The sequence below is a fragment of the Oncorhynchus mykiss genome, chromosome 9, assembly GCF_013265735.2.
Source record: "Oncorhynchus mykiss isolate Arlee chromosome 9, USDA_OmykA_1.1, whole genome shotgun sequence".
Classification (NCBI taxonomy): domain Eukaryota; kingdom Metazoa; phylum Chordata; class Actinopteri; order Salmoniformes; family Salmonidae; genus Oncorhynchus; species Oncorhynchus mykiss.
Genome location: NC_048573.1, coordinates 20,324,319 through 20,343,387, shown reverse-complemented (window position 1 = coordinate 20,343,387; position 19,069 = coordinate 20,324,319). Strand labels below are relative to the sequence as shown.

The 19,069-nt window shown below is 42.8% G+C and overlaps 3 protein-coding genes across 3 annotated transcripts; 1 reads left to right on the top strand and 2 right to left on the bottom strand.

The window, feature by feature from the left end:
• Positions 1-1,655: 1,655 nt before the first annotated feature.
• LOC110531718 lies at positions 1,656-6,967 on the bottom strand. Its single transcript, XM_021615049.2, has 3 exons — positions 6,649-6,967; positions 6,453-6,511; positions 1,656-4,605 (listed from the first exon to the last, which is right to left on the bottom strand). The coding sequence occupies exons 1-3, from the start codon at positions 6,675-6,677 to the stop codon at positions 1,952-1,954; spliced, it is 2,742 nt and encodes a 913-aa protein (XP_021470724.2). The 5' UTR covers positions 6,678-6,967; the 3' UTR covers positions 1,656-1,951.
• Positions 6,968-7,223: 256 nt separating this feature from the next.
• si:ch73-335l21.4 (E3 ubiquitin-protein ligase-like) lies at positions 7,224-8,885 on the bottom strand. Its single transcript, XM_021615050.2, has 2 exons — positions 8,341-8,885; positions 7,224-8,142 (listed from the first exon to the last, which is right to left on the bottom strand). The coding sequence occupies exons 1-2, from the start codon at positions 8,789-8,791 to the stop codon at positions 8,084-8,086; spliced, it is 510 nt and encodes a 169-aa protein (XP_021470725.2). The 5' UTR covers positions 8,792-8,885; the 3' UTR covers positions 7,224-8,083.
• Positions 8,886-16,890: 8,005 nt separating this feature from the next.
• On the top strand, positions 16,891-18,971 carry si:ch73-335l21.2 (RING finger domain-containing protein). Its single transcript, XM_036987546.1, has one exon. The coding sequence runs from the start codon at positions 17,580-17,582 to the stop codon at positions 18,219-18,221; it is 642 nt and encodes a 213-aa protein (XP_036843441.1). The 5' UTR covers positions 16,891-17,579; the 3' UTR covers positions 18,222-18,971.
• Positions 18,972-19,069: the final 98 nt, after the last annotated feature.

Sequence of the window (19,069 nt, the reverse complement as noted above, 5' to 3'; positions counted from 1 at the left end):
ATAGTCCTGCACAATCTTCCAATTTGTCCTAAAGTATTGTTTGATCTTATATATTGAAAGGTTTCTTGCTTGCTGAGATAAATTGTTCAATTTCTTTATTGCTCTGAATCAAAATGTTATTTTGCCTAGTGGGCTAACTAATGATCATGCTGTCAGCTTCATGATATGCCACACAGGTGGATGGACTATCTTGACAAAGGGTAGAATGCGCACCAACAGGGATGTAAACAAATTTGTGCACACATTGAGAGAAATAAGCTTTTTGTACATATGGTACATTTCAGAGATATTTTATTTCAGCTGGGACCAGCACTTCACGTTGCGTTTATATTTTTGTTCAATGTAGTTTCAAAGTTAATGTCACATCTACAAGTACAGTGAAATGCCTTTTTTTGCTAGCTCTAACCCCAATAATACAGTAGTCTATGTAATACTAAAAATAATTTAGAACAAAAACACAAGATAAGAAAATAAGAAACTAAGTAGCACTATGACTAATCCAGCAATAATGTTTGGTATCTATGAAGTGTTCTGTACAGTGAATGTGTTTTATAGTTTCATATTTGAGATCCCTTTCTCTACTTCTACAGATTCCTGTAGTAAGTAAGCACTAACGTTACACTTCTTACACTGGGGAAACCAAGGGGAACTGGAAAAAAAATGTGCCTTTGGTTTTTAAGTGTCACGCGCCACCTAGTGGGCTAACTAGGTACTTGCAGTAAGTGCACTTCAAATCATTGAGTCCAACAAGTCTAGACAGCTATTACTCCACTGTATGCATGTCAAGAACATCACTGATTACAATCTGGATATCAGGTTTACTGAATATGTATGTGACCTAGAACTCGGAGGGGGGATTGTCTCTGGACATTAATACCAATGTTCATGTTCTGAGATGCATTTCAACCTTTCCAACTATTGTTTCGATCTCATTTGACCTATTTTTCCCCCCCTTCCTCTAGCAGCGAGTTCAAGTGAACATAAAACACATTTACAGACTGATAGACATTGTAAAACTAGACTTTAGGCATCATCCAAAAGAACAGTCATCATTAAAAAACAAATACGTTTTCCCATGTGGTTTTGTCAAGGGACCATTACGCCAAACCCTCAAGCAGAGACTGGAGAGAAAGTATGTCCGTAGATTGTATAGGTCCTCTGGTTAAAAAGGGACTCAGATGGGTAAAGTTTCATTTTAACAAAATTCCAATTTCCCCTAACTAATACTCATGACAAAATCCAAATAATTTGTTTCCAAACAACCCTAATGTCATGTACAGTGGACCATGAGTGCATCCCAAATGGTACCCTTCTCCCCTATGTAGTGCACTACTTGTTAATTTACTGTATTTTGTCCTTGAGATGTCAGTGCTTGAAGTGGGTAATGCTGGTTAATACATCCTATAAGCCGCTAAACCAATGTCAGCTGTGGCTAACCAGATAAAATAGACAATCGAGACTAAAAAGCTATTGGGGAATATGGTTGATTCAACATAAAGTACATTCTTCCCAAAGAGAAAGTCTAACATCACATATAACATTAACACTTATGGTGTCACCTGTACAAAAGGTTAACCATGCTGCAATCCTGTTAGTCTAAGCTGAATTGTTAGGTTTCAACAAAAAATGGCAAGTCTGCATTAAAAGAGAACACATTTTTTTTAAGTATGAATATTTATTATAAATCACATTTACAAGCACAACCATGTTGTGAATAAATACTTGAGAGCAGGGCTATGGGGTAAGGTCACGTCGTTCATGAATTCAAACCGGACTGACTTCAAGGAAAGATTATCTGCAGACACCCTCAACTAGTTAAGTTCTTTCCTCATGGCTCCCAAACTACTAAAGTCCCCTACCACTTTGAACAGCCCATATGACACTACCCACATCCCCCTCTCTACTCAGAGCAGCAGCACTGGGGAATGGTAAGGCCTTGGGGTCCCCTCCTTCACCTTGGGGTGACCCCAACCCTCGGTGTTGGTTGATCTTTGTCCAGTGCGCCGCCATCTTCACCTGATGCTGGGGTATTGGATGTTGACTGCACACTGGGTCTGGAGCTTCCCCTGGGTTGGATTCCACTGAAAGAGGCACTTCCTAGGATATCAGCAAATTGGATAGCCTTGAACCTCATAGTTTGGGGCTTGGCTGGTTGGGAGGCGGTGTCGTTCGAAGGTGAAATACTATGTTGGCTCTGCACGCGCTTCACCTTCACACGTCTGCCCTTTACAACGCTGCTGGTGGGTTTGCGACTCTCTGTGAGTTCAGTGATGCTTAGGTCTGGTTGAACTTGGATTCTGGGAGGGCTTGGGTGGACACTGGGGGCAGAGGTGGGCACAACTGGGGGTGGATGCTCTTTGTTGATGGGAGGCAATGTTTGTGCACAGAGATCAGCATCCTTGTCCTGGGTTGATCCTGCTTTGCTTATAGGTTTTTGGAAGCCTATGAAAGCATAGCTATTCTGGCTTTTTGAGAGTTTACCAGATATGAACCTAAAGGGATTGCTTGTCATTTCATTTCTATCCGAGTCACGTGGGTGAGACTTGGGGTCTTCATAACTAGAATGATTCACAGTTTTGTGAAATGAGTCACTGCTTTGAGAAGTTTCTTTACTGTGGACATTTTGGCTCTGACTGGCTGTTGTCAAATTAATGGAGGTGGGCTGGATTTCAGCAGGGGCAGATACATTGCAGCCCGAGGGCCTAGTTGCACCTGGGAGCTTTATGCCCAGAACACATTCATTCTGTTTGGACCTGGAACCTTTGGGCAGTCTGTAAATTACAGACCCAAACATGTTGAATCTAGCTTCAGGCTTGAAAGGGGCCGAGCTTGTTGGACCAGGTTTAGCCTCTCCTGCAGTCAAACGGTCATGGAAAACATTGTTGCCAGACAGACTAAAAGTTGGCTGAACATGTTTTAGACTCTCACTCTGGGGAGATTGTAGTAGGGTTGTTTGGGATCCCTTGAAAACATGGCCGATTTTAGCCTCGTTATCCTCACTAGGTGTAGATCTAAGAAACCAAGGCCTACCAGATCTCGTGGTAGAGCCAGACATGTCAGTGGTAGTAGTCTGCACTTCTGAAGACTGGACATTGCTGGAGGCATGCAGGCTGTTAGTGACAAGGTCATCTTCTATGGACGCAAGTTGGACTTCTCGTGGACCTGATTTGAATGTCATTGGGGCTAGAGTATCGCTTTGGGCAGAGGAAGTTGTAGTGGAAGCTACTCGAATTCTAGGGGCAAAGCTATACTTTCTGTATACAGCTGGATACCCACTGACAGAACTCATTCTCATGCCCCTAGGTATACCATGACCATTTCTCCAGCCAGTACCCTGACTCTTTACAGTGTTTGTGTTGACTGAAGTTCTGATGGCAACAGAGGGTATGTCATCGTCACTCACGATGGGAGCCAACGTTTTCTCGTGATCTTGGAACCCTCCGAGTGTATTGACATTTGTGGATTTTCCAGGTTTGTAACCACCGGTGGCTAACGCGTACTGACCACTGGATGAGCTGCTTAGCCCAGGTTTCTTCCAAAGGACATAGCCACTCCTGGTTTTCAAAGACTGGTCAGGGGCAGTTTCTCGCTCTGCAGGCTCAGAGGGACTTTGGGTGGGTTGAGTTGCAGTGGGGGCCATTGTGTTCCAGAAAGAGCCAAATCTAATAAGAGGTTGAATTTTGCTGAAAGCACTTTTAGCCTGAGTATCAGCCATTTCACCAGGGAAATAGCTACTAGGGCTACCTCCACTTTGAGCAAAGTTAGCACTGTGATGGAAGGGTTTGTTGATACTAGAAGCATGTTGGGCTTCACTGGTAGCATCTACTTTAGAAGAACCGGATTGGCTCAGAGTTGGTGGGTGCACTTGTTGTCCATTGGCAGACTTAATGGTTGTAGGGTACAACTGAGAGCCTATGTAGCCATAACCCCTTTGGACATGTGTGGATCTTCCAGACTCATGAACACTGGAGTTTCCTTCACTTTGGGTAGCAGAGGCAGCACCAAGTCTGCTAATCGTCTTCACTCCTTCACTAGGGCCCTTGTGAGTGGTTTCAGAGGTGCTGGAAGTGGATTGGGATTCCCTGAAGAGGTAGGAAGACAGAAACGTCCTGTATTTGGATCTCTCATTCTTGCTCACAGGGTTTTCAGCCTGTTGGGCTGGGATGGGGTAGTTTTCAACAGGAGAGCCAAATGTGTCCCTGGCAGGTTGCGAACCATGGCTCCTTTGGATCATAGGGTTTGAGACTGAATGAAAAGTACCAGAGGCACCCCAGGTTTTGGGGACAATTGGACTAACTAGGCCACTAGAAGGGTAGGTACGAAAATGGACAGTCTTACTGGGCACAGAGCTGCTTGAAAATCTGTTAGATTGACTGTTGGAAGGCGAAGACTCCTCACCATCAGGGGAACCTTCTCTCCCAGTCTGGACTCCCGGTCTCAGCCTGAAGACAATCTGAGCCTGGTCAGGTTGGACACTACTGGGGACCGGTTGGCTTGGGCCAAGACTATGGCTCTGGCTAAATGTGTAAGGGTTGTTGAAAGTCCTCCATTTTCTTGGGCCCTGTGTACCGAGAGAACTTCTCTGTTCGTGTACTGCTCGCTTGCCTACAGGGAAAGAAGAGTGCAATTCAGTATTATTAATGAATGTCATGTCTAAATACACTGAATAAAAATATAAGATGCAACATGTAAAGTGTTGTCCCCATGTCCTGAAATAACACATCCCAGAAGTGTCAAAAACAGCTTATTTCTCAAATTTGTTCTCATTCCTGTAAATTAACATTTGTCTTTTGCCAAGATAATCCATCCACCAGACAGGTGTGGCATATCAAGAAGCTGATTAAACAGCATGATCATTATACAGGTGCACCTTGTGCTGGGGACAATAAGACATGTGGCATTGTGTTGATGTGACATAACTGCACACTTTAGAGTGGCCTTATGTTTTTAGGGTGCGTGCAATTGGCATGCTGACTACAGGATTGTCTACCAAAACTGTTACCAGAGAAAGGAATGTTAATTTTGACCATAAGCGACCGCCGTAGTTTTAGAGAATTTGACAGTACGTCCAACCGGCATAACAACCGCAGACCACGTAACCATGCCAGCCTAGGCCTCCACATCCAGCTTCTTCACCTGCATGGTCAGAGACCAGCCACACAGACAGCTGATGAAACTGGGTTTCCACAACCCCCCCCCCCCAAAAAAAACACATGCATGCTCGTCATCACCAGCGTCTGGGCCTGACAGCAGTTCAGCATCATAACTGACTTCAGTGGCAAAGTGTTCACAGTCGATGGCCACTGGAGAAGTGTGCTCTTCACGGATGAATGTCGGTTTCAACTGTACCGGGCAGATAGCGTGTATGGCGTTGTGTGGGCGAGCAGTTGGTCAATGTGAACAGTTTGCCCCATGGTGGCATGTATGGGCAAACATACGCTATGTACACAATTGCATTACTTTACTTAAATCGGGGGCAATGTGAATGCACAGAGATACCATGAGATCCTGAGGCCCATTGTCATACCATTGATCCTCCACCATCACCATGTTTCGGCGGAACCTTCCACCTCTGGAACCCCTTTCCTCGGCTGATGTACTTTGTGTACATCTGTACACAAAGTGTCCCAGTTCTTCCATGGCCTGCACATTCAGACATGTCACCCATTGAGCATGTTTGGGATGCTCTGGTTTGACATGTACAACAGCGTGTTCCAGTTCCTGACAATATCCAGCAACATCACACAGCCATTGTGGAATGTTGTCCCACTCCTCTTCAATCAGCCTGAGCAACTATGCAAAGGAGCTGTTGTGCTGCATGAAGCAAATGGTGGTCACACCAGATACTGACTGTTTTTTTGAGCCATGCCCCTTACCTTTTTAAAAAAAAGGTACCTGTATTCCCATTCATGTGAAATACAGACTAGGGCCTAGTGAATTTTACATTTATGACAGTTTTCCTTATATGAACTGTAACTCAGTAAAATTGTTGGGGAGTGAACTACAACCTCACATTAATTGCATCACTGAATTAAAATGGACATGTTGGTCGTGCTCAGTTTCCTAGTCAGATTATTTGGACTGAGAGAGAAATGCTGAGCCCTAACTATAATATTTTAAAAGTTGGCTTGTCCTTACATTTAATATGTATGCTTACTAATAAAGTAACAGCAGCTATGGAAGTTCACTGAGCATGTTGTTTCCAAACAGTCTAAATCATGTCTCCTCAAGGAAAACAATTTCAAGTCAAAAGATATGAGGTCAAGCACACAGGTTATGTAAGGATAGATTCTGAGCAATAACCCTGGGCAGCTGGATATTGTTAACCATTAGCCCAACTCACGTATTGAAGTCTATGACAAAAACGTCACGGACATAGGTGTGACCCGAAAACATTCACTTCCTGTGCAATAAGTTAAAAATAGAAACGGTATCATGCTTATTACTCTTACCCATTGATAAACATGAGCTGACTTCCACAGTGGCTAATACCAGACACAGGAACAGAAGCCTGTAGGACAAAAAATAAAATTTGATTTCATTAGTGATAATTACATTACTGAAAGACAAGTCAATTTCTCATTGTTATCGTAGTACACAAAATATTAGGCAATAGTCTGAGGTTACTTGATTAAGAAAAGAACATACCTAGAATTAAGTCTTAAAGTCCTTGTCATTATTGCTGGCCAGCAACCAACATATGATACACGACAGCACAATCAGATTGTAGTAGATTGTAACTGAAAAAGAGTCCAAGGTAAAAATATCAATTTAAAAAAGCCTTGTTTTATCAACCTCTTGCTCCTCTAGTTGTTAAATAGCACACTGTGGTCACAGAGCCCCTTGATTAGCATATTAGATGTGCCTGTTGCTATCTCAACAGGTGCATCTAATTCAGGACCAGTTCAGAAGAGTGCAACATTACAGTATTTTTCAATTGGGATGTATTGTGCAGATTAAAACATATTATTGTCTGTATAGAATAGACCAGGGAATCGCGTTAGCGCTGTTACGTTTATATTTGCGTCCTGACATTTTCTGAACGTTTCACCTCACTGAACACACGCCCGGCCCATGTGAACACAGGTGCAACCAATTATGTTGATTGCATCCTCCAGAATTTTGGGGGGACATGACACCTGGTCTCACTTGTTGGATAGGTCTATATGACATGAGCTTACACTGTCTTATATTCTAAATAATGGTAAACCGAGCAGAAGTTCAGAACAGTATTATTTATTAACTTATTCTTCAGCGAAAAAGCAAGCATCAGTTACTACTGCAAGCCATTTATCCAGGCGAGAGAAGAAAATTAACAAAACAATAACATGTTTTATTACAAAACAAAGGTGCAAAATATCACACACAATCAATAAAAGTGAATGTAATAAATACACTACAGTCAATTAGTTTTATATTGAACTGAGCACCAACAAAATTCAACACATTCTAATAGTTGGAAATGGAAAGCCACTACTTCAAAGCACAAAAAAAAATACAATTTTAGATAAAACTATTTCATTCAGTAGCCCAATGGCTTCAAAGAATAGCCTATAGTCTTTACAATTCTGTTACCATTATGTGTTTGGTCACCACCAATTATTACATGCATGTGTGAAGAAATGGACACAGAGGCCTAGTTGGCTATTATATGGAATACATATTACTGCTTGCTCCAACTTCCAACTGGACCCGCCAGTCTTCTACAGTCCAAATAGGTTACTGTAGTGTAGGCTCGTGGACGGCAACGCCCCCTCTCTGATCAATCAGGTGCCACTGAGGTGCGTTCAGTTCGCTCGAACGTTTGCTAAGTTACGGAACGGTTTGTACCGATTGACACGTTTCCCCCCAAACGTTCTTGAACAGACTGAGGTAGGGTGGCTCCCGTTGGTGGGTGTGGCGAGGTGTGGCTTGAAGCAATGTGTGACATATTTAAAGGGCAGTGGCCATGCCGACAGCTTTCTCCAACCCGGTTTTTCAACTGGTCGTTCAGTACAGCACCGGATCCGTTCAACTGAACGTGCCAGAACGTAAAAACGTACTGAACGCAGCCCTGATGACTTTCCAATCAATTAAGTCCTCATCAAATGGTATAGCATGACATCATGAAGAGGTCTCGTAGGTCATCATCAGTCATACAATCTGTAGGGGAAAAATAAAATATGTAAGAGAACACAATAAATGTCCTTCTTTGGGCAGGCTACATACAATAGCCTATTTTGGTCCGCAGGTCAATTGTTAAGGAAAATACCATCAAAGTAGGCTATGAACAACTACCGGAATATGAAGTAATGTTTTGTCGTGAAAACTAGAGTATTGCAATATAATAGGACAACTTACGCGCTCTCCTTTGGGAATGATTCCCAGTGAATTTGCCCCAGACGCGCCTCAGCGAACGGCGGAACCTTCCACCTCTGGAACCCCTTTCCTCGGCTGAGTTCTCATGGGGAGTCTCATTGTCATCCTCCTTCCCCTCGCTATCCCCCTCGTCGTCTGTCATGCTTTCCCCGAGAACGCCAGATACCACCATGCGCTCTAGAACACTTTCGTCTACCGGAAGCGCTGCCCTCACTTTTCCCGATACAGAGGTCTGGTATCGGCAGAGTGGGCAAACGATTGTCTTGTCCTGCGGCGAACATTCCTTCGTGGATTCCACTTCACATACTGAGGATTGGGAAAGAGTCACCAGACAGCGCTCACAAAAGCTGTGTTTACACTGTAACTCACGAGGACACCGACGGCCGGTGTTGTAGCTTCGGTAACAAATTCCGCACTCAAGATCTGAACACATTTTCCTTTCTCTTTGGGTGCTGTTTCGTTCAACGAGAATGAACTGTCTGACTTAATTGGCTATATTTATATTTCTTAGTGTGGGAGGGACTTTCACTTGACAGAGTGCCAAAAAACATAGTAGTAACCTATGACTAATATTTTGGAAATAGTGATGTCATCAAAGAGTCGCTGCGTCCACGTGCTAACCCTCCCACTCTCCACCCACACATCCTTTTTTACTGTATATGGAGGAGTGTTAGTGGGCCATTCTGCTACAGTTTGGCCAATGTCTGTCTGATATTCACCCACAGTTTCCAGGTATGAAGAAAGTTAGCCCACTATACAGATTATCACCCACATTTCCCAGATATAACAGAACCATGAATGTAAGACAAAGTGCTTGCATCAAGAAGGTTTCCTCTCTTTTGAAATAGTGATTTTGATATTAATCTGTGCCGAACTGGCTCCTGTCTGTCTGTGTCTTATAAACAACAGAACTGCCTTATGGGGGAGAGGAGAGAGACGAAGATACGAGTAAGAATCTTTAAATAAATTCCAGATCCCTTAGTAAATTCCCCCGGTCTGTTTCTTGATGACATCGGACTACTTTGTAACTGAACAGAACAGGAGTGAGCCATGACTGCAAGGAGCTTGAGCTGTCAACTTCCTATGCTGTCCTATAGCCGATCTGCTAATATCTGTCTAGCCCATAGATAAACCCATATCAGTCACTTAAGGTGACCCATAGGTCTCACTGTTGTCTACTCTCGTGACTCACACTGGCTCAGAAACCCTTTGAATTCCATCTCATTTGATATGCCCTTGATTACTGAAAGCATAATAGAAACATTGATATCAAACAAGCTGATAGTTGCAAACGTGTTGTGCAACAGTCTGTTATGAAAACACAACAAAATACTATTGTCTCTGTTGCCGCTGCCTACTCACTCTACTCACTCTACTGGCTTTACCCTTCCCAGAAATCCCAGCACCTCCCTCTTACTGACACTCTCCGGGGTGTATCTGGTCGTAAACGTGATGTCAGCCTTTGTCCCCACGCTAATCCTCCAGACAAAGCCCTCCAGGTGACCCTGTAACTCTTTTCATGGTGATTTCCTTGTCCTACAGTCAAAGCCAAGAGTAACAGGATCTTAGGGAGGATAAGACATTTGAAAGAAATGAAGACAGTACTCTTTGATGTGTTATTGTGATCTGAGGAACCATTTTCCTCTGTGCCTGCCACCTGTAGATTGACTTAATGTAAAAAGGATCATGTATTTATGTAAAGAACAAAACAGTTTACAACTTGTACTGAACAGAAAAAAGAGGCATAGGGCTAGTTTCCCGGACCCAGATTAAGCCTATTCCTGGACTAGAAAATACTCTCAATGGAGATTGAGCATTGAGCAGCATGCTTTTTAGTCCAGGGGTAGGCTTCATTTGGGTCTATTAAACCTGCACATAAACTTTACAAACGTAATACATATTTTTATTTTTTATTACACATTCCTTTACTTTCTCATTCCCAGCTCAGTCCATATAATGATGAATTGACAAACTATTTAACTTTTGTCATATGATTGGGAAGTACCGAGATTCCGTTCTTCATTTGAAATAACACCCACATGGGGCTCTGAAGTTTAAACTCAGCTCAGATAAGGAGACAGGGAAAGCTGGGTCTGGTTTTGAAAGTGAGTCATCCTCTCGTGGGCGAAAGAGTGCAACGTCCAATCTCACACATACATTATGGTGACTCGATGCGATAAGATCCACTGACTGTCATACCTGACCAGACACGTCACTCTGGGTTTCTTCACGGTACCCAAACCCCCAAAATGTATTGAATACATCGCTCAGTTATGTATTAGAGCCATGTCATCATGGAATGCTCTTGAAAATAAAAAAAAGATAAAATAAATAAAGATAAGATAAAATCTTTTTAAAAGATAAAATTGAATTACCAACGTTTCGACAGCCAAGCTGTCTTCATCAGGGTATATCAGGGTTCATACCCTAATGAAGACAGCTTGGCTGTCGAAACGTTGGCCATTACATTTTTGCATCTGAGCTCCTAGAGTGTGCGGCTCTCTTTTATTTTCAAGTTTTCTACTCCGCTAGCCAGCGCCTCGCCTAAATAGGTGTGCGTTTCTTTTTCTTCTAGATTATCATGGAATGCTCTGCCACCAGAGGTTGCTCAGGCAAAAAGCAAGTTTAGCTTTGAAAAACAAGATACAAAAACACACATTGTATCACGGTGCCTCTTCTCTCATCTAATGTAACTGCACTGTATATTAATGTATACATGAATAGTGTGTAAATATTAATATATAATTGTGACATACGATACACACACACCATACCACAGCATGAATGTACAGAAACACATGCACACACAATATTTGTGAATTAGGCAAATAGTGATTTGTTTGTATCCTATTTTTGGCAACCTAACTGTATGCGGATCTTATTTGACTGCATACATGCATGATCAGAGACATGTTTTTCTGTAGATACACTATATATACAAAATAATGTGGACACCCCTTGAAATGAGTGGATTCAGCAATTTCAGCCACACCCCTTGCTGACAGGTGTTTACAATTGAGCACACAGCCATTCCATCTCCATAGACAAACATTGGCAGTAGAATGGCCTTTACTGAAGAGCTCAGTAACTTTCAACGTGGCACCGTCATAGGATGTCACCTTTCCAGCAAGTCAGTTCATCAAATTCCTGCCCTGATAGAGCTGCCCCCGTCAACTGTAAGTGCTGTTATTGTGAAGTGGAAATGCCTAGGAGCAACAATGGCTCAGCCGCGAAGTGGTAGGCCACACAAGCTCACAGAATGGGACCACCGAGTTCTGAAGCGCGTAACACATAAAAATTGTCTGTCCTTGGTTGCAACACTCACTACTGAGTTCCAAACTGCCTCTGGAAGCAATGTCAGCACAAGAACTGTTTGTCGGGAGCTTAATGAAATGGGTTTCCATGGCCGAGCAGCCGCACACAAGCCTAAGATCACCATGTGCAATGCCAAGCGTCGGCTGCAGTGGACTCTGGAGCAGTGGAAACACGTTCTCTGGAGTGATGAATCACGCTTCACCATCTGGCAGTCCGACGAACGAATCTGGGTTTGGCGGATGCCAGGAGAACGCTACCTGCCCGAATGCATAGTGCCAAACTGTAAAGTTTGGAGGAGGAATAATGGTCTGGGGCTGTTTTTCATGGTATGGGCTAGGCCCCTTAGTTCCAGTGAAGGGAAATCTTAATGCTACAGCGTACAATGACATTCTAGACCAGGCCTGGGCAATTTCAGTCCACGGGATCCTTATTGTTGTCACACTTTCCCCCCATCCCTAGCAAACACACCTGATTTAAACTAATTCAATTTTTAACTGAATATCATGATTAGTTGATTATTGGAGTCAGGTGTTTTAGCTGGGGCTGGGGCAAGAGTGTGACACCAATCAGGCCCCTGAGGACTGGAGTTGACCAGGCCTGTTCTAGATGATTCTGTGCTTCCAACTTTGTGGCAACAGTTTGGGGAAGGCCCTTTCCTGCTTTAGCATGGCAATGCCCCGTGCAAAAAGCGATGTCTATACAGAAATGGTTTGTCGAGATCGGCGTGGAAGAACTTGACTGGCCTGCATAGAGCCCTGACCTCAACCCCATTGAACACCTGTGGGATGAATTGGAACGCCAACTGCAAGTCAGGCCTAATCGCTCAACATCAGTGCCTGACCTTACTAGTGCTCTTGTGGCTGAATGGAACCAAGTCTCCACAGCAATGTTCCAACATCTAGTGGAACGCCTTCCTAGAAGAGTGGAGGCTGTTATAGCAGCAAAGGAGGAACAACTCCATATTAATGCCAATGATTTTGGAATAAGATGTTCGACGAGCAGGTGTCCACATACTTTTAGTCGTGTAGTATAATTCAGAGAGGATGTTAGCATGTGTGGCAATATGTCTCCTGGGGTCTTGCAGATATACAGATAGAAAGACTAAACATCATATAAGTTCCATTAGACCAGCACCAGTAACTCAACTAGTTATCAGGTTGCTGCTTTTTGAACTGATATCCCGAAATCATAAAACATTGTTTTCCACACTTGAATGATATCCACAGTAATTTGACTCACAACTGTCATTCTGAATACCCTGGACATTGAAAAATACAGTGTACATACAAAATACCGTACTGTGAGGACAGTGAGAAGTGTCAGGGTTATAGGAGGTGGCTTCTACCTCTATTCCATGTCCCTGGTTACTAGTTACCACCACAACCTAGAGATGACTTAATGTCAGGGCAACCAGGAGACAACCCTGGCTCCAGGAGGAGAGGATGTCAAGGCATGGGTAAAGCAAGAGAGGAGAGGAGATATGGAGTGAAAGAAAACAGAGAGAGGGAGAGCGAGCCAGTAGAAATAAGAGGTAGAGAGGTAGATTAACGAAGTGTGTTCATTTCTACTGTAAATGAGAACCATGATGTGTCCGGTGAGAATGTTGGTAGTGGAGAGGAACGTCAAAGCTCACCCTTATCTGAGAGGTGTGTGACAGCGAGTGTATGAGGCGGTAAGTGTTTGTTATCTTCCCACACACTACATGATTATGAATTCTCGGTGAGTTTAACTCCCATGGTGTTTTCATATCAACTGAACTACATTCAGTAGATAAAGTATGGCAATATATTAATTTACAAGCTATCATAGCAGTTATGACATCATGCAGTATCTATTTTTGCCATTCTGTTGTAATGCTGCACTATATACCAGTTCTGCCTGTGGATGTCAAGGAGTTGGAGAAAGTAATTCATTATTGTCAAGCAAATTACACAGGGTGAATGTTGAACAAATTTGTCTGGAATATGTATTGAGATTATTGAACCAAATAAAAGTGTGACATGTACAGATAGACCAATCCTATGGAAACATGTTCATTACAATCTCTGCTCCTGGGGCCCAATACAAAATAGACCACTATTGCTAGGCAACTGCCCTGTTGAGTACGGCTTGCCTTGCTCTATCCCATGTGAATGGAGAGGCTGCTGTTTATGAAAGTACAGTTTGATCTTTATGAGGTAAACACATGGACACCGAAGGGAATATCAGATGAGTACAGTACACCCCTTTTCCATCATGTATATTACAATTGATTTTCATATTGTGGTTCATTGGTGCTGTTATGCAGCAGTGGAACAACGTTGACTTTGGGAGGAGATCCTTGGCAGTTTACTTGATTCAAATCTCTATTTCACTAGTCAACTAACAGTGGAATTTTATACAAACCCAGTAGCGCTGAGGGCATTCTTATTCATTGTATGATCGTTGCGTTGGTGTTGTTAGTGCATCAGCGTTCTAACTAGCCCACAGTGAGAAATAGCTCAAACACAACAACACACAGAGGGACAGAGAGAGAGTGTAGGGCCCGGTAATCACTTCTATCCACGGCTCCTGTCCTCCTTTGTTTTTCCACCTCCACTTCTCTACCTTTTACTTGTTATACTGCTTTCACATAGAGAAAAAAAAGGGAAATGTTTATCTGCCCCCCCCCCCCATCTATTTTAATAAATCTATTGAATATACACCATCAAAAGTCAACATTGTTAATTTGTTTTGGCAGGGGCTCAGAAACTATAAAATGTATTTTCAAAACTATAGAGTTGCATATTTTTAGTTGAATTATGTTACCTTATGTTAGTCTGAAGCCATTTGGCTCTGGTTTCACAGCCCTGTAATAATGCTTTTTTTTTTAAACTGGCAAATACAGATTTTTACTCCAATCTGGCAACCCTCATAAAATCTGACATAACACCAGTATCCTAAAGTATTAAGTGAAAACAAGCATAGAAAACAGTATTGGCATTAATAAAAATTAAAAAACGTAAGACTAGTATTATATTATAATTATTTAGGTGACAACCTGGTTGATTAACAATATTGGGTTGTTAACACATTTTTTTATATAAATAAATGTGGGGGGAAAATAAAAAGAATAATTGCAATCCTATTTTCAAAAGCGTGCGAGTATCCTGTTCATATTTCACAACCGCGGGCTTTTGTAGCTGCCTTTACTCGATTGAGCAAAAACAATAGCCTTACACTTGATTTGGGCTACATTATTGCATGCTAAATGTTTCTGATCAGTGATAGATGAGCAAATGAATAAATGAGCTACCATTTCCACTTGTACAGACAGCCAGAGAGCAATTAACCAAATATACAGACAGAGATTCAGTGAAACAAAATCACATTGATTGAAGTCACGTGCTTTTGGTCGGGAGTAGTCCTATGCTACTAAGCGACTGTGAGTGAAGAGCAAAATAATACACTTGCTAAACTAAACTACATAACATGCTGGCAAACTGTTCTAATAAATGAGCCAACTAGACAAGATGATCATGAGCAGCCCTCACCTCAATTTAGCTAACATTTTCCCAGCCTAATTGTAGCCTAACCAATATCCAAACAGAGATTCAGTGAAAACAAATCTTACATTGATTTAGAATTTCTCAAGAGGAGTCCCCATGCTTGTCTCAAAGCAGAGCGATGGCGCTGTCCCAATCTGAAAACTGCACACAAACTGAAATTATAATCTAGTTGACCGTAGGCGGTTAGGCTATTGCTTGACATTTATTACAATGATTGGATGACTTTGGGAGTTTCAATAAGCAACAATTGTATAGCATTCCTTCAATTGCATTAGCCTACTTTATGCCAATATTTCCATAATTAAGTGATATTTATTCCCACAGTAATTCTTAATGGATCTGTCATGTATTGTCATGTTGTGTCTTTCTGTCCTTTCCTTTCACCCTGTCTCCCTCTGCTGGTCGTCTTAGGTTACCTTTTCTCCCCCGCTTTCCCCCAGCTGTTCCTTGTCTCCTCTTGACTACCTCGTCACCCCTTCTTCCACCTGTTCCCCTTTTCCCTCTGATTAGTCCCCTATATCTCTCTCTGTTTTTGTTCCTGTTCCTGTCCTTGTCGGATTCTTGTTTGTTGTGTTTCATGCCTGAGCCAGACTATCGTCATGTTTGCTGTAACCTTGTCCTGTCCTGTCGGAATCTGCCGGTCTATCTGAGCCTACCACAGTTTGGTTATTAAAGAAGCTCTGTTTAAGTTAGTTCGCTTTTGGGTCCTCATTCACTCACCGTAACAGGATCCATCCAGTTGTGTTCATGCTTAGTGGTGGGTTATGGGAGAAGTGGCAGGGGGATGGTTAACTGGCGCTGCCTAGCAACCATCAAGAGTTTAAAACCTCTTAAGGTGTAAAGTCCCCTGTTTAGTCCCCTGTTTACATTTTCTCTTATAAATCAATTTGTGCACATGCCTGCAATCCTTACATCATAGTGCAGTAGGAGAGAGTGGTTTCATCACAGTAGCACATTCAGATATCGATTTATAGCGATTCATCTAAAATAGTTTATAGATAAAAAAAAAAACAGTTTGTCATAGATAGACAAGATTTATATGAGATGAAAGGGAAGTTCCTATTGAGTTCAGGAAGCTAAGATATAGCCCTGTGAGATCTTCACAGTGATGGGGGCTGATGTTCTGATCAAATCCAATTTTATTTGTCACATGTGCCAAATAAAACAGGTGTACGACCTTACAGTGTAATGATTACTTACAAGCCCTTAACCAAAAATGAAGTTTTAAGAAAAATACCCAAAAAATAAAGAAATAAAAGTACAAAATAATTAAAAGAGCACCATTAAAATAACAATAGTGAGGCTATATACAGGAGGTACTGGTACTGATCAAGAGAGACCTTTAGAAAATATGCACATTTTCTCTAACACTAAACATACAAATATGTATTTTACGGTTATAAGGAAGGTGAAATGTTATAATCTGATTATACTATATTTAGGAAGTATGTAAATCATTTCAAGCGGTATTCATACAGTTATGTTGAATAGAAAATAGACCAAATCAAATATTTCACATTTTTATCATATTTGTGCTGTGTACTTAAGCTTGTGTTCTCAAGTGAATACACCTCAGCAATTTATTTTTAAAAATGACTAGAAAAGTGAGACTTTAACCTTTCTTGGAGTATGCAACATTTCTAGTTATTGTTTATGGCCCTCTCATAATAAATAATTACTTTGGGGGATTACATTTAGTTACATTTAACTGGTTGAAATAGCATAGTGCGTGCCAATGCCGCCTCAGCATTACGGCTAAGTTTTATGCTAAGCCGTAGGCAGAAGTTTACCGAAATGATACTAGATCATTAGGCAGCAATAAAAGTTTTGGCTTTGATACCGGCAATAGCTTTCAGATACATGGAAATGGCGGAAAAAAAGTTGGCAGCATGGAAAAGTTGGCGGAAGAACATCTTAGTATGAAAGGGATATCAGTCTGAGTGTGGATCCTGCAGTCAGGCTTTCCATTTCCTCTGCTCCCCACTGCTAGGGGCTAGGGGGCAGGCTTTACATCTCTTCTTCATTTGGTAATTAACTGAAGCTAGTGATTCAAGGGCTTAGGAATCTCGCCATAAACCAAGAGGAAACAGAACAGAAAACCCCAAGGACCAGGTTTAAGATGGACTATTTTAACCCCATATAGGCCTAGGCCCATTCCCTCTGTTACACACATACTGAAAGGTTAGGTTACCATAGCCAAAAACACTTGAACTGTAATACTGTATCAGAATATAATCAATATTTATTATATCATATCTTCCTCCAGGTTCTGCAGACATAGCAAAGAACATCTGACCATCCCAAACGAAGTCTGACCCTGAACCCCCCCCCCCCCCCCCCAACTCCCATCCCCACTTCCATCTCTCCCTTTCCCTCACGATGGCTGAGCCTCCAGAACCAGTGCACTTCCAGGGGGGCCAAGCAGCAGCAGAAGCAGCAGCACTCGGCTCTGAGCCGGGTGAGTCCACAGAGGTGGAGTGTCCCATCTGCTACCACGAGTACAACCAATGTGGCAAGTGTCCTCGCATGCTGGAATGCCTCCATGTCTTCTGCACCGAGTGCCTCCAGAGAATCCAGCTGTCCCCGTATCCAGCTGAACCCGTGGACCCCCAGAGCCCTCGCAGCCCTGCCATTTTCTGCCCCCTCTGCCGCCACCCCACCCTGCTGGAGACCGGCGACCCCCTCACCCTGCCCTGCAATTCCCGCATCCTGGCTCAACTACCCCCCATGGCTTTCTGCACACCTGTGTCGATGGCTGCCCACTTGGCCACCGTCACCCAGAGGGTGGTCCTCTCCCTGGATACCAGCAGGGACGCCCGCTTCATCATCCTGCCCACAGTGAGCCTAAGGGTGGAGCAGATGCACCCAAGCGATAGGCCCCACGGTGGAGGTGTGGGCCTGGTGGGTGAGGTGGAGGTGCTGCAGCACCACAGGAGGACCTTGGCCGTGGTATTCTGGGTGTTGTTTATGATGACCTGCGTGGTGGGACTGGTGTTTGGGCCCAGGTTTTTCCGCAATTAAGGGGAGAAGGAACCGAGGGGCCTGTTCCAATACTTTTACATGCAGCCTTCCTTCCTTTTGTATTTCCTTGTTTCCTTCCCCCTTACTCAAGGAAGGAAGGGTGTATTGTCAACATATTTGAATATGGCCTAAGATCTAGACTGAACTACGGGCCTACATCAAACGTAGCCTTGAAACGTCCTGTTAACTTCAATTCAACTGTAAATTACATATCTTTAAAATATATAAAAGGTTGATGCATACAGCCTCATAATCACATGTCTAGCTCTGTTAATTGGTGTTGAGAAAATTATATATAGACAGTTCTGAGTTTTTCCGCTATGCACTGATTTAGAGTTCCCTCTAGTGGTCTAATCTAGGAGCGCCTATTACATTGGGGCGCCAGGTAGCCTAGTGGTTAGAGAGTTGGGCCATTCAACAGCTTGCTTGTTTTGAATCCCTGATCCGAATAGGATAAATGTCTACCGATCTGCCCTTGAGCAAGGCCCTTAACCCTAACTGCTACAGGGGTGCGCAATAATGTCTGATCCCTGGCCTTGACCCCACTCTCTGAGGGTGTCTCAGGGGGAGTGGAATTTCACACCAAGCACTTGTACAGGTTACCCACTAGTACATGTGTGAAACAGGACAAATATAAGCAGCCCCTATTTGACCTTTGATTGTATTGGCTATTTATTAAAATATTTTCATGTGTTTCCTATTTTGACTCTCTCTCCCTGTGCATGTGTGTGTGTGTAACATCATTTAGGCTACATAATGAATATGAATTATGACTAATGTGGGAAATGTATTGTGGAATAAAATCTCCGGAATATTTCTACAGGGGGACGAGGGCACGTTGAGCAAAA